Source organism: Neodiprion virginianus, chromosome 6, assembly GCF_021901495.1.
Source record: "Neodiprion virginianus isolate iyNeoVirg1 chromosome 6, iyNeoVirg1.1, whole genome shotgun sequence".
Taxonomy (NCBI): domain Eukaryota; kingdom Metazoa; phylum Arthropoda; class Insecta; order Hymenoptera; family Diprionidae; genus Neodiprion; species Neodiprion virginianus.
In genome coordinates, this window is record NC_060882.1 from 3417996 (window position 1) to 3433573 (window position 15578).

At 40.7% G+C, this 15578-nt stretch overlaps 4 protein-coding genes across 9 annotated transcripts; all 4 read left to right on the forward strand.

The window, feature by feature from the left end:
- The first annotated feature begins 237 nt into the window (after positions 1-237).
- Positions 238-2958, forward strand: LOC124308062 (lipase 3-like). Of its 3 annotated transcripts, none has more exons than XM_046770398.1 (7): positions 238-378; positions 1004-1163; positions 1283-1481; positions 1575-1939; positions 2025-2183; positions 2263-2523; positions 2681-2958. In XM_046770398.1, exons 2-7 carry the CDS (start codon positions 1035-1037, stop codon positions 2837-2839), a joined length of 1272 nt encoding a protein of 423 aa, XP_046626354.1. In that variant the 5' UTR covers positions 238-378; positions 1004-1034; the 3' UTR covers positions 2840-2958. The 3 variants fall into 3 exon arrangements, with proteins under 3 accessions (XP_046626354.1, XP_046626355.1, XP_046626356.1); XM_046770399.1 differs by having other exon boundaries at positions 1019-1163; XM_046770400.1 differs by having other exon boundaries at positions 250-378; positions 2263-2490.
- Positions 2959-3584: 626 nt separating this feature from the next.
- Positions 3585-6335, forward strand: LOC124307249 (lipase 1-like). Its single transcript, XM_046768766.1, has 9 exons — positions 3585-3633; positions 3785-3864; positions 3930-4134; positions 4257-4371; positions 4438-4681; positions 4781-4939; positions 5021-5108; positions 5318-5463; positions 5980-6335. Exons 1-9 carry the CDS (start codon positions 3585-3587, stop codon positions 6133-6135), a joined length of 1242 nt encoding a protein of 413 aa, XP_046624722.1. The 3' UTR covers positions 6136-6335.
- Positions 6336-7178: 843 nt separating this feature from the next.
- Positions 7179-9031, forward strand: LOC124308064 (lipase 3-like). Its single transcript, XM_046770401.1, has 6 exons — positions 7179-7346; positions 7438-7636; positions 7729-8093; positions 8177-8335; positions 8434-8661; positions 8805-9031. The coding sequence occupies exons 1-6, from the start codon at positions 7209-7211 to the stop codon at positions 8961-8963; spliced, it is 1248 nt and encodes a 415-aa protein (XP_046626357.1). The 5' UTR covers positions 7179-7208; the 3' UTR covers positions 8964-9031.
- Positions 9032-10326: 1295 nt separating this feature from the next.
- Positions 10327-14699, forward strand: LOC124308061 (lipase 3-like). 4 transcript variants are annotated; one of them, XM_046770394.1, is made up of 13 exons: positions 10327-10582; positions 11698-11914; positions 12002-12077; positions 12156-12309; positions 12387-12471; positions 12557-12645; positions 12745-12852; positions 12924-13122; positions 13208-13569; positions 13646-13804; positions 13876-13960; positions 14031-14176; positions 14326-14699. In XM_046770394.1, exons 1-13 carry the CDS (start codon positions 10520-10522, stop codon positions 14530-14532), a joined length of 1950 nt encoding a protein of 649 aa, XP_046626350.1. In that variant the 5' UTR covers positions 10327-10519; the 3' UTR covers positions 14533-14699. The 4 variants fall into 4 exon arrangements, with proteins under 4 accessions (XP_046626350.1, XP_046626351.1, XP_046626349.1 ...); XM_046770395.1 differs by lacking the exon at positions 10327-10582 and adding an exon at positions 10594-10706 and having other exon boundaries at positions 14326-14667; XM_046770393.1 differs by lacking the exon at positions 10327-10582 and adding an exon at positions 11071-11292.
- The last annotated feature ends 879 nt before the right edge of the window (positions 14700-15578 follow it).

Here is a 15578-nt window from a genome sequence, read left to right on the forward strand (position 1 = left end):
AGTAAAATAATAAAATAAATAGAATAAATGAATAAACTGGCCAGGGCGAATATTTTATCTAGTGCCATAGAAGGTAAAATTAGAAAAAATTAAATCAATAAAATAAAGTAATATAGAAAAAAATGAAATAAAATAATAATTGAACCTCAGCTGCTCGACGTTTGCGTAATGAACGTAAAGCTTGCACTTGAACAGCCCTAGTCTTTCCTCCTCGGCTACTTCAGTAGACAGCGCATTCCATAAATAACAGGACGTCGCGACAAACAAACACTGATAAACGGCCGCCCAGCAGAACGGTACGTACAAGCGCTGGGATGCGGTGGCGTTAGCAGTGGCTCGTTGCGGATGAGATTCCGCAGGTTCGAAAGCTTCCGCAAGGTAAGAGAAATATTAAATAGATAACACCCGATTAAATATACAGTCTCCCGTCTCGCACGGTAAGCGAACTCGATCAAAGCCTGCGATGCGTAATATGCTCGTCTCTGCGTATACCCGAGATGAACCGGCCACAGGAACTGATAACACGCTGTAGTCTGATACGAAGTGTGCGCGGCAAGTCGTTACATACGGCTGCACAAAATTCAAGGTGCGGGAATGCAACGTCGGTATTTTCTATATATTTTTTTACAAAAGAAATCGATGCGACGTTTACGTTGCTTACCGATTTCAGCGTGACCTGACTATTCAATGCTGCGTAATGAAACTGATAAGCCTCGACTGCTTGGCACTTGTACGCGTTTCTCATTTCGTCGTTTCATATACTTTCTTCCCACACATTTGAATTTTATCGCAGCATTCGCAACGCCGCTGCAATTACATCCTTTGATAAATTTGGCACCGTCTGATTTCACGGTAATGTCTTTCCTACTTATTCACTATAACATTTTCTTATTTGGTACGACCTCGGGTCGCCTCGTATATCGAGGCAGAGGAAAATAATCATATTAAGATACGGAAGATAATAATTTTGAAACGATATATAACGAGCCCGCCTGCATTGCAGGCTGTAATGCTGCAGTAACCTCTCAATAGCAATGAAGGTTCTGGTCCTTCTTCTTGTGGGATTGATCGGCGCTGCCGTTGCAGAAAACGATGACACGGTATGGACCCCAGAAATGGTTCAAGACCTTTTCAGTACTGCCACCGTTGTCGGTGCGACAGTTGTAAGTACATACTTATAAGCAATTTTATTTTCAATAATTTTCGACAAACTTTTACCTTTTTCCAATGCTTTGTCTGAACGACATAGTATACTCTATACCTATACTGTTTTTCACATAAGCCTGGACTGGTTGCTCATCACGGATACTTTGTCGAAAGTCATTATGTGACGACCGAGGATGGTTACATCCTCCAAATGCATCGAATCCCAGCGTCTCCTAAGAGTCCTGAAGCTACCAGCAGAGGCGTAGTATTCCTGATGCATGGGCTGTGCGGAAGTTCTGCTGCCTTTATTCTTATGGGACCTGGAAAAGCTTTAGGTAATACTCGAGTGATTGGCTGATTTATTACGCACTACGATACATTTTCCAAACCAAATATTCTGCGAACAACGTGTCGTTTGTTTTCTTCAGCCTACGTCCTGGCCGATGCTGGATACGACGTGTGGTTGGGTAACGCTAGGGGAAATACTTATTCAAAAAATCACACAACTATTACCGATTTTACCAGTAAAAAGTTCTGGGACTTCGAATGGCATGAAATTGGTATTTACGATCTTCCCGCCATGATCGACTACGTTCTTGAAAATACAGGACAGGAGAAAGTGTCATTCGTGGGTCACAGTCAAGGTGCAACAACGTTCTACGTTATGGCCTCTTTGAAACCCGAGTACAACGACAAGATTGAGGTCATGTTCTCTTTGGGTCCTGTCGCTTACATGTCAAACCTAATTAGCCCGGTGTTGAGGCTTACCGCCAAATTCGAGGGTTCTCTGGGGGTTCGTAATTGATGTTTCTCACCTCTGATTAATTTTTTTTTATCACTACGTAACGGATCGATTACTTAAATACTTATTTCCTTAGGTGATTTTCAATCTCTTTGGTCAGTACGAGTTCCTGCCCAGTCACGATCTTATCAGCACAGCTAGTTCGACATTCTGCGAAGCGGATGCTCTGACTCAATACATGTGCAGTAATTCAATCTACTTCCTGATGGGGTTCAACAAGGCTCAAACCAACACCGTGAGTTTATTCAAATACACAGGACCAACGAAGTCGGAATGGCGACTTACTTCACCGATTGAAATTACACGTTCGGTAGAGCATGCTGCCAATTATCGTTAAACACATGCCGGCTGGTGCGTCAACTCGTCAAGTAATTCACTACGGTCAAGAAATTAATTCCGGCAAGTTCAGACAGTGGGATTACGGCCTGCTGTTCAATCAGGTGCAATATGGGAGACTTACACCACCAGATTACGAGCTTAGCAGGATTACTGCACCCGTCCACTTGCTCTACAGTGACAACGACTGGATGGCTGCTGTAGAAGTCAGTTTACCTGGAGTTTTTTTTTTCTTTCACGTAACCAAGCATATTTTACTTATATAATAATTGTACTCGAAGAGTCGTTCATTTTTCTTTGGTAAATCCACCATTATTTACCGTTCTTGGGTTATCCTGTTAGTCATTTCACTGCAATACCAATTCCACGACTGACTTTATTTCGCTATTTTTATAGGACGTCAAACAGTTGTATGAAGAGCTTGGGAACCCGATTGAGATGTATCGAATCATGGATGGGAGTTGGAACCACCTTGATTTTGTATTTGGTATCAATGCCAAGGAACTCGTCTATGAACATATGCTGGCTGTATTACAAAAACGATATAGTGATTAGGTGATAGCAAAATCATCTACCACGGTTGCCGATTATGAAAAATAAAAATTGAGGTTATTCGATACATAGGATTCTAGTTAATGTACTATACTTTTTATTTAATAAATGAATCTCACGTACTCCGAGTGAATATGAGAAAGAAATTTCTCAAAATATACGTTGGAATATACTGTGCGTTTTCCTTCGTCATATGCCGATTAAATTTTTATTTTTTTTTTGTTCATTATTTTTTTCATAAATGAGTAAATAATATAACGTCTAGACAATCAATTCGAGAAAATCGCACTCCACCTTAAACTTTTCTTTTCTAGTTTTACAGACGGTGGTTTCAATACGGCATAACCGAGTATTGTACATGCGAACGTATTCAGTGACCTTCCCCGCGCCGTGATGACCCCGTTTTAAGGTAGAAAGTTGCGTGAACGCCGGCGTAACCGAATCGAAGTTCGATCTTTCGTTAAATTACGTGGGCGATTATGTAACGCACAAATAGTGCACCACCACCGGCAAAAAGACTTTCGGTTTCGGATGTATAATGTATGTATGAACATACGCAACAGGTGCATCTGGCAGGTAAAAGTAAGAGGATGACAAAACCTGGGTCGTGGGTATTGGGATACCTGGTGAAGACTTGAGGTACTCCCATCACAATCCCGCCAGTAGACATCGTATCATCCGGAGTCACGGTATACGCGTGTGAAGTTGTTGAGAAAGATGTGTTTCTAGAATTAAAACAGTGGCATGGATGCTGATAATCACGATTCACAAGTATTGGTGTGCGTGCCACCATGTAGGTAAACCAACCCGACGTTTAACCGGGTATCATTAGCATTGTACGTTACGACAGTGTTCATTTATATATAAAGTGTTCTACCTAGAGTATGACAGCTATCCTACCACTCAAGATGGTCGGGGCACGTGAGTTTTTATTCGTAATTACAGTAGTCGTGGTTATCCTCGCACCTTCTCTGGTCGAACCTACCAGGATTAGGACCAAGAAAAATGCCGACGTTGATCTGAGAACGGTAAGAACGTAAACGATCAACATTTCATGCATTGGTGCACATCTTCCGACATTATTTTTTTACAGCCGGAATTGTTGAAGAAATATGGTTATCCGATTGAAATTCATCATACCGTTACCGAGGATGGATACATCCTGGCTATGCACAGGATCCCTGGCGTCCTTTCGAAAGGCGAATATAAGGAAGCGTGGAGAGGTCCTGTTCTCCTGCAACACGGACTGGCGGGCAGTTCAGCGGACTGGGTCATAATGGGTCCCAAAAGGTCCTTGGGTGAGTTGTTTGACTGAATTGGAGCTGGCTTGAAATACTTTCGTCTTCTGCTTCCGATGAAGAACTGAGGGTACGTTGACCGCCATAGTTTGGTCGTCTGAAAAAGTATTTTCGTTTGTCAGCTTACTTACTCGCCGATCGGGGATACGACGTCTGGCTTGGAAACAGTCGTGGAAATCTTTACTCAAGAAATCATACCGTCCTTTCACCAGAGAACAAGTTGTTCTGGAATTTCAGGTTGGTTACTTGTCGCATTGTCAAAAGCCGACGTGCATTTTCGAAATCCATTTTTTTTTTTTACAGCTGGCACGAACTTGGGGTTTTTGACCTCCCGGCAACGGTGGATTACATCCTCGCTCAGACGTTGCTACCGAAAATCTTTTACATCAGTCACTCTCAAGGAACGACACAGTTCTGGGTCATGGCCTCGGAACGTCCTTCGTACAATGAGAAGATCATATTAATGGCTGCATTGGCGCCCGTAGCGTACACCAGTAATCTACGAGGGCCGGTAACGAAACTTGCTGTACTGACACCAATTGGAGTGGTACGTTATTCGCGAGCGATTCAGAAGTGAGACGGTGAACACTTTGTTCCCCACAAAAAATGATAACACCCCGTTCTTAATTTACCGGATGAATTCTAGTGGGTCGGGGAGAATTTTGGATATCCGGAATATACGCCAAGATCAACATGGGAAAACCTCGTTTCGAACTTCATATGTAGGGATTCCTCTTTCACCCAGTTTTTGTGCAGTACCGTTCTTTTCCTCATTGCTGGCTTCAGTCCCGACGAACTAGACTCTGTGAGTAAAGACGGGCAGTTCTTTTACTGTGTTAATTAAATTTTTCAAATAAATATTGTGCAATAATCGTGTTTTGCGCAGACGAACCTACCTGTAATTATTGGCCATATACCAGCTGGCGCGTCCTGGAAGCAGTTCATACACTTCGGGCAAGGGACTATGGAACAGGGTGAGACTGAAGCTTGAACTTGTTTGTAAAATATACCTGCGTATGGGGAATTCCATGGGAACCCGACTAACATCTGGACCACACCATTTTTGATTTTGTTAAAAAATATTTATGCTTTTGTCCCAACTCTGAAAAGTAATTACTTTTAATATAATTTTAACCATTAACCGCAGCCTCGAAATTTATACAATAATATTCTTGGGTTACAGGACGTTTCCGAAAATTCGATTACGACAGCGTTGAAAAGAACTTGCGTGCCTACAACGTCAGTGCACCACCAGAATATCCTTTGGAAAAAATTACAGCCCCAGTTGCATTTTTCAGCAGCAAAAATGACTGGCTCGCTACGCCAAAGGTAATAATAATGATCGATTAGAAAAAACTATTTACGTTATTTACAGCATATATTACAATAACACGTGGTTGAATAATCTTGGAAATCGAAAAAACAAAACCACTCGAGTATGTGAAATACGAACGATCAACGCGGACTAATGATTTCCGGTCTGAATGACCACCTAATTGTTAAAGATACGTCATTACATCGCCAAGCAATTAGCGAAAAGCAAGAAATTGTTTCTTTGCAATCTTGTATTGACTTTATTTAATCACGAAAATATTGTTATTAAACTCAGGTTGCGATATATCCGATCAATCTCAACTATATCAAATCAATTACACCTGCATGATATCATCTTCGTATACAAACGCCCCTATGTAGGTATACGTAGATACGTAGATATAATTAAAAAATAATAACAACCTCGATCGTATGATCGTATTTTTCAGCTATTTTTTGCGAATAAAAAACTTCCGGAAGAATGTTTAAACCCATAACGAACTGCACAATGTTGCTCTTTCTAATTTTCAGGATGTCAGTCTTCTGGCATCGAGGCTCCGTAGCTTGATGCTGTCTTACATAGTGCCCGTGGATACTTTCAATCATTATGACTTCCTGTGGGGAATGCACGCTCCGGAATTGGTCTACGAGCGTCTCTTCACGCTGCTGGAAGAATTTTCTACATGAATACTTGAAAATCCTCCACCTGAAAATGTTCAAACAGTTAATATGTATAATATTTCTGTGCAGCTACTGTCTGATAACCATCACACCACTTGAATAAATTCAGTTCCTAGTCAATAACGAATACGAAGAATTTTCACAGCTAATTTAAAGTCACGACAATTTGGTGTTGTCAACGATCAATGAGCCTTACTTATTTAGTTTATACCTATCGATAAGAGAATTTGTGTTGATCAAATTACATTCAGAATTTCTATCAGTTATTTTTCTATTTGATTCCTATCATAGCTTAGAAATATGAGACATCGGTCATAACGTAAATGCAGCATCCAACTGGTTTTCAGTCATTCCTTTGTTGAAAGTATTACCCACAAATCGCCTGTACTCCTTACCAATTGCTTCATAAAACGTGGCGGTAGTTAATCCCAAACTGTCTAAATATCGGTGGATCAACATATGAAACATAAAATGATACACTCAACTAGATAATCAATATTTGATAGATCAAGATCCTCAAAATATACTTTCCAGAAAGCGATGTCTGGGATGATTGACTTCCAATGGATTTGGTGCCGGTAAAATTTTTAACTATCGTTACGAGAACTATTTTATTAGTAATGCAGTTAGGGCTCGGAGTATATTTATTCTACGAAATCCCTCTTTGATTTAACCTTTTTTGAATACTTGTGTTGCTCATAGAACCGCAAACGTGGTACATATTAACGATTACATCTGGGTATGCTCGTTGTCAGTTAGTCTCTTGGTCTTATCGAAAAACTAAAAAAAAGAAACTTATATAAAATATCGGACATATGGTTGAAAAATATCGCGTGATTTTTAAACATCAAGTTACCTTCTGACAAAATCTAAATTCAGTATAAACTTGTAATAATTTCTTGTTGATTGTTGTCAGTAGTGCTATTGCTGAAAAATGGTCGATTGCGAATCTAACATTACATCAATAGGATAACAATATTGAACGAAAAAAATATTTTATCACAATACTCGATCGTAGACAATCAGTATATAAGGCCAATCGAAATCGCGGTTTCCATTCAGAGTCATCAACCGCAGTCATGAAATTACTATTCATTCTGGTCGTGGCTTTAGTCGGCTCTGCAATTGCAGACGACGATGCCGATGAGAAGGTTTGGACTGAAGACGAAGTCGAGGATATTTTGGCCAGTGCAACTAGCGACGCGACTGCAACTGTCGTAAGTTAACCCATGGATGCTTATCCATCAAAGGATCGCAGAGAGTTCGGATTTTGTTTCGCATCTTGACTGGTTATTCTGTTTTTTAAAGCCTGTACTAATTGCCAACAACGGATACACAGCCGAGACCCACTACGTGACGACCGACGATGGTTACATACTGCAAATGCATCGTATCCCTGCAACTCCTACGAGTGCCGCATCCGATGACAAACCTGTCGTGTTCCTCATGCACGGCCTGCTGTCTAGTTCTGCTGACTGGGTGATCATGGGACCTGGAAAGGGTTTCGGTGAGTTGCTGACCGATCTAATAACTTACCGTCGATACGTCTTCAAACGTGTATGCGTTCGGTGAAAACAACGTCATCCTTGTTTTCTTCAGCTTACATCTTAGCCGATGCCGGATACGACGTGTGGATGGGCAACGCAAGAGGAAATACGTACTCCAAGAATCACACCACCTTGACAGATTTTACTGGCAAAGACTTCTGGTACTTTGACTGGCATCAAATTGGCTACTACGATCTCCCCGCCATGATTGACTACGCTCTTGAAACAACGGGTCAGGAGAAATTATTCTACATGGGTCACAGTCAAGGCACAACTTCGTTCTACGTGATGGCCTCTATGAGGACCGATTACAACGACAAGATAAAAGCCATGTTCTCTCTGGCGCCCGTTGCTTACATGTCGAATCTGAAGAGTCCGGTATTGCAATTAGCTGCCACCTTCGTGTCTAGTTTGACGGTAAATGATATTTTTCAATTACAACTTCGTGTTCGTCAGTGTGATGCGAATCGCTCAATTATTACACGAAACACTTTTTTCAGTCTCTCTTCAAGCTCATCGGTGTTTACGAGTTCTTGCCCACCAGCACTTTCCTTAGCAAAGTTGGAGCTACCTTCTGCAACGACGATGCTCTGACACAAGTCCTTTGCAGTAACATCCTATTCATGTTGGCCGGTTTCAACAAGGCTCAATTGAACGCTGTAAGTTTGTCCGCACCTAATAAAAAACCAGCGGAATTCAAATTATACCTGTTTCTCGATTCTGTTTAATTACAATTCGAGCCATTTATGACCAACAGACTATGCTGCCAACTATCCTTGGACATACCCCGGCTGGAGCCTCATCTCGACAAATCGTTCACTACGGTCAAGAAGTTCGATCTGGCAAGTTTAGGTATTACGACCAGGGTTGGATCTCGAATTTGTGGAACTACGGGTCGATCAGCGCACCGGACTACGATCTCAGCGCGATTACAGCTCCTGTTCACTTGCTCTACAGTGACAATGACTGGATGGCTGCTGTAACAGTAAGTCAACCAAAATATCATATCGATGAGTTATACATTCTTCTTTGGTAAATGCATTATTAACTTCAGTCCTGGAATTATCCTGTGAGTCATTTCACTGCAATACCAATTCCACGACTAACTTTATTTCGCTATTTTTACAGGACGTCACACAGTTGTACTCTGAGCTTGGAAACCCAATTGAAATGTACCGAGTGCTCGATGGAAAATGGAATCACCTTGATTACCTCTGGGGTATCAATGCCAAGGAACTCGTCTACGATCCCATCATTTCTATGATAGAAGCAAACTACAGCGACTAATTGTACGACGAGTCATGTAATTTGTGTCCAAACCGGAATTTTATTATAACAATACATATTCAAGTAAATATTAACCTTCGTTTTTGTGGCATTGTAGTGCAAACAGCAACAATGTCTGTTGTCTGACCCACTCCTGATTTCCTATAACATCGTTTTTTTAAAGTAATTTTGTATAATCCAAATAGCATCACCTCTTAGGCTCAAGGTGACATTATTATTTTCGGTTATTATATACATATAATTGGGAATTGGCTTGGAAAAAGAGAGGGGGCAATATTGCCGAATCTTTAAAAATTCATTTTCTTTCGTTCTCGTATTTCATTTACAAAATTAACCAACCAATTGCGGTAATAAGCTCGAGTTGGATATGCGTGAGAATTTTGGGTATACTCAACGTTTCTCACAATGTCGTGTTTCGATGTAGGACATTGCAATAAAATTCATTGTGTAACAATTTTATATTTTTAATATCACGTTAAAACACATGTACCTATGGTATTTATACGGATTTTTTTTCTTCCGATAACTCATTGGAGAAAATATATCGGCAGTCCGTTGTTGTCACATGTATGGAAGGTTCACTTTCAGCATTCGCAATATTAAGTGTGACTAAAATTTTTAAAAAATCCATATGCTAAACGATAATTATATTCATACTAATCACGAATCTCCTCTGAATTTTTGTTTGATTGCGAAAACATTCCACGCCAAGTAATTTCTAACACCAGCGGTATCGGGAGAATTCTGACTAGAGGCACTCCGTATCAGGATCTTAAAAAAAATAATTATTTTCTACCAAGCTCCTATTGTTTTAAATAAAGATTGAAAACCATTTGACGTTTTCTTGTAATTAATTCACCAAAAGACTCCCTACTTTTCGAACGCTCACCGTGGTGTTTCCCCTTATAAATATTGTTATCGCAGGATCGAAAAATTCGATGGAAATTCCAAGTTAATGACCCTTTCAAGACTTATCTCGTAATTACTTTACCTATCGCAATTATCGAAGATCAGAACATACCAGTAGGCTTATCGTTGTAACACGATCACCATCATAATCACAAATCGTTAATTAACGATCGACAATCGATCGGAGGAATCGCATCACATTAACTCAAATACGACGCAAATTGCATTATAAGCAAGGATTTTTATCATTCGATGATTAATTTATTTCCCATTCCAGCTGAGATAAGACTTCGGTGTGAATCTGAAATGCGATAAGACCTTATCTCATTCGTCATACATATAAAATCTGTTATTCTGTAGTATTAATCTATTCATAATATTTTCGCCGTTGCATCCCAGATGTCATCGTATATGTTCTTTTCAAACTGAGCCACATTGAGTAATTCATCGAATAAGAAAATACATCTCAAGTTTGCCAACAAGACTTTTATCAAATAATGATAAGTCTGGCCCTGATCGTTGACTTTTGTCGCCAAACTGTTTCGCAGTCGCAGTTTTTTGTTTTTTTACTCTAAATTGCCGAATTCTTTGGTTTAGTGAAACGAACGAGGATATATAAATGAATATTCGATATTTCGACATCTCAGATGGTGACGAAACCCGGAGAAGTCGCAGTTCACTGCTCTTACGCATCGTCATTTCATCCCTATGTTCGTAAAATAAACCGACATGAATAATCGATGACCGCAGGAGTGAGTGACGACAAATTATGTGAATCACGAGTTTCATCCAGATCATTTGTTACCGGCAAAGCGTGAACCGCAAACGTTTAAGGTTTGTTCACAACGCTTTTCTCTTTTACCCGACATCAGTACGTAATACGACCTGTGTCGAATTCCGAAACGATTGATCACTCAATCAACTCACAGACCCACGTCATCTCAGCAATAAAGGGTGCAAACGACTAGCTGATAAATTCTTTTGCGTTATCCCTTTCGCAACATCCGTACCGTTGTGAAAGGACCTTTTTCACTTCAATGAAAAAGACACCTCCTGAATCATACGAGTATCTACTCCCATAATGCGGGCACGTATATATATGAAGAAATTGTAAAGCATTCATGTTACACTCGTCGTATCTATCGCGTTTTAACTGTTGGGGTCAAGGGGTTAGATTATATTCGTCCCGCAATTAGATATCGAACGCACCTCGATGTCACAGTTCAATTCAAAGCACAAACAAGTGCTTAACGCTCGTGAGAAGCAGTTGAAAATAACGACTGCTTCGAGCAGGAAGCGTAAAATAATGGTTTCCGGTATTTTGGTGCTCGCCTTGATCGCAGTTTTACTTATCGGAAATATCACGGCATGGAGCCTGATCGAAGCTGAGAATTACTTTGATACCCCCAAAGCGAACCGGGTAATTATGACAACCACTGGAATTCATTTATGTTTATTCATAATTTGTGTTAGCTGCTAGCGGCGATTAAAACTCTTCTCTTGCTATCGGTACAACATACAACGTATTTATTTTGCGAGTATTTACTTCACGAACGTTGCACATTCTATTTCCAATCAATAAACTTACCAGTCCGGCATCTGAACCAGTAACAGAAATCTTGTCACCGATAATTCAACGGTAACTGGATTCGCCTTACCGATCGTAGGGTCAAACTTTGCATCGACGGTAATACATTAGCGAATATTAATTTGGCTGACCAATAACCGGTCAGTAACCACTAGCTGTCGTCACTTTTAACAAACTCAACAAGTCATCCTGTGTAAAGGATCATTTTTGAAACCACTTCACTTTGTCGTTCCTCAGTTTCATCTGGACATTCTACCAGAGTATAAAATAGAAAAACACATTTTCCAAACTTCTGTGGGATCAGCCAACGGAAGCAGGGAAGAAACTCTCCTTTACAGAATTCCCGGAGGGCCGAAATCCGCGCCTAAGAATGGAAAGCAACCCATGTATATTCAGCATGGGATTTTGTGTGATGCTGATCACTGTGCCGTTAATCAACCCCTGATAGCGATTGGTTCGTATTGCGCATTGAAATTTATTTTATGTTTCTACGAAGGATTAAATTTCCAGATTTAAAATTCTATCATCATATTGATTTTAGCGTACATCTTGGTGGATCAAAGCTACGATGTGTGGCTGGGAAAAAGCAATACGACTATCACCGGAAATATTGTGTCGTACGTGTATTTCATGTGATTGTAAGCGAGTATTAGCGTCATTCAGAATAATCATGGAAATATTTTACATCACCACAGATCAGAGAAGTTGGAGGAGGAACGTTTAGGATCCGTTGCGGATTACGTTTTGGAGCAGACGGAACAAGAGGAACTTTCTGTCCTCGGATATTTAAATAACACAATAAAAATATTCGGAATAGCACGGAGTGACGACAAGAAGCCCGAGGAGAATGTAAATTTTTATTATTGTGCCATAATCTTGAAAGTCAAATCAGGCGGATAAAAATAATCGAATGTCAACTATTTCAGTCGGGAATTTCAAAGTGGTTCGATAAAATTCCCGGAGTCCAAACAGCGAAGAAATGGTACAAGAAGGGTCAAAATTATTTGACAAGTATGCGTTCCTGATAAAAAAGTCTCATGTAAATATCTGAATAAATGAAAATTCTTTAGATTCATTGAAAATATTTTCGAAACAGGCACCTACAACAAGATAATTGGGGGAATCGATTACCTCGGCAGGAAGATGGACTACATTGCCGATGATTTGTGCATTCGTCAAATAACGGTGAGTCTCATGAGTGTCCTTCATTGATCAGCTCGGAGTTTTGTTTACCCAACAACAGTTACTAGTGATTTAGATCCTACTAATGGTGTTATTTTACAGGAAAAGGTTTTCAACGCCTGGGGCATCTCGCCAACGATGATAGCACGCACCTTCAAAATCGAAGATTTTTCGCGAATGATTGGTCATCCTGATGTTCATCTGTCAACGGTGAGGATCAGATTTTTCTTCACATCAAAAATTTCCTGCGCACGGTAATAAGTGATAAAATTCGTTTTCAGCCTGAGCTGATCGAGAAGTACGGTTACCACTCGGAATCCCACGAGGTGGAAACCGAGGACGGGTACATTCTGACTGTGCACCGTATCACTGGGGGAGCTAAACATCCTCCAAGTCCAGGAAAGCCGGTCGTGATCCTTCAGCATGGTGTCCTGTCCAGCTCTGCCGATTGGGTAATCATGGGCCCGTCAAGGTCGCTGGGTAATTGAATGGTTCAAACCAACTCACATGTAATCGTGGTATCGAAGCTTCGGCTTTGAACACTCTAACGATCAACGACTTTCAGGCTACATTTTATCGGACGTCGGCTACGATGTTTGGCTGGGAAATTCCCGAGGAAACACATACTCGAAAGCACACGCAAAAATCTCACCCTCGGATTCCAAGTTCTGGGAATTTTCGTGGCATGAAATGGGCGTGTACGATATGCCAGCGGTGATAGACCACGTTCTGAAAGTGACGAAAATGGACGTCCTTTCCTACGTCGGTCACTCGCAGGGAACCACTCAGCTCCTAGTCATGCTGTCGGAGAAACCTGAGTACAATTCCAAGATATCCTCCGCTGTTACCTTCGCGCCGATCGCCTACGCTGGTAACATGCGAAGCCCAATAGTGAAACCTTTCGCCCGAGTCAGCACTCCGCTTTACGTGAGTCTTCACAGGCTGATGAGTTTACTTTCGAACGTGCCAAAGACATTCAGAGTGGTTCCTCATATTCTTTCAGTACCTCCTGCGGCTGTTCGGCGTCAACAGCTTTTTGCCAACAAATGCATTCCTCACAGAGATCGGACGCGATATATGCGAGTCCAAGTCAATTCTGCAGGTCGTTTGCAGCAATACTCTGTTCCTGGCGACTGGATACGATATGAGTCAAGTGAACTCGGTAGGATTAATTCAAAATTTAAGAAGTCATATTCTCGTTTCATTTTTCAAATTTCTATCATCTACTTACAGACAATGGTTCCAGTCATTTTGGGGCACGTACCAGCAGGAGCGTCGACAAAGCAGTTTGTACATTTTGGTCAGCTGTACAATTCTAGTGAGTGTCTTCAACTAGAAAAATGGGCACTGAACAGAGAACAACGATTAATCCTTATTTGGTTTTTTAGAAAAATTTCGCCAGTTCGATTATTCGGTATCTTTCATTAACGATCAAAAGTACAATCAGGCTGAACCGCCCGAATACAACTTACAAAACGTTCGGATTCCGATGGCCATTTTTTACGGATCAAACGATCTACTGGCGGATTACAAGGTAGTTTGACTTTACGGTACAACTTAACGTCTTCTGTTTACAGAAGTTGTTCAATACACACGACTAATCTCCTATGATACATTTATTTTTACTTTCGTTCGCTACTATTTTGTCAACCTGATGATTTAAATCGGTAAAAATTGTTTCAGGACGTGGAACGACTTGCGAGTGAACTTCCAAACGTTGAATTGAAGCACAAAGTGTCTCTAGAGAACTTCAACCACATTGATTTCCTGTACGGTGTCGACGCGCCCAACGTCGTCTACCGACACGTCATCAAATATTTACACGTATGTAAAAAGCTGGGAACCGGAGGACCCATCAATAGAGTAGGAATAAATGACACTCATTCATGAATACATGCGTAAACACATCCGTTGACAAAAACAAGAAGGAACCGCGTGTGCCACGAGATATCTTCTTACGCGATGTTCGAAATGCTCTTTAGAATGTACATAAAATACAGAAATAAATTATATCGAAGAATTGTATTCACGTAATATATACTTAATTAAGATCAAAAGATCGAATACTTATATATAGTATTTATAAATTCCCACCTTACAAGTGCCAACTCAGTTTCTTTGGGTAAACTGAGCGATAAAAAAATACGAAGAGAACTACCGAAGCTTTTTTTTTAATTCTGACCACAATCCTGGATTTTCATTGCATGCTGCGCTTGCGGCAGAAAATCTAAGCCTCTCTCTGGTATACAAGATTACATTAATTCAAGAAAAATGTTATATCCTGTTGCAACTAATGCAGCTACGACCGAGGGTGGAGGAGTAAAAAATGAATACATGAATTGAATTTAACTTAGATGAATTCAAGGTGCCATAGAAATCCGCACTATATGCATAGTTGTTACGATAGAAAAGTAGTTACTCTGACACCACTCGTGTCACGATTGACCTTTTAATTCGTCAGCTCATTCGTACACCTCTACGACACACTCGGACAAATACATGCATACATCACACAAGGCATCATATTGCTTGTAACACAAAGAATGAACTTCCGGGATGTACGTATCACAAGAGAAGAACGTGGGCTGACTTCACGAGATACTACAGAGACGTCTACATGAAAGCTCGTACATCGAGGGTGAGAGAAAATCTCGATCAAGGTTACAAAAATTTTCAAAACTAAAAGATCAGCGATAAACCGAAAGACGTTTTCCACGAGGATGATATGCCATCCGATTTGAAAAATAGCCCCTGATGTTGTACTCGAAAAATAACCACCACCAACTCCCGAGTATACCTCATTATCTCGTTGTTTACCTTTAATTCTTATTGTGGCTGTTTGCCTCCCCGTGGATTTCACTGCGCCTGCGTCGTGGTCCAGATAACCCCGTCGACAGCATCTCTCAGTCGAGCGTCAGATCTCGCAGCAGCCAGAA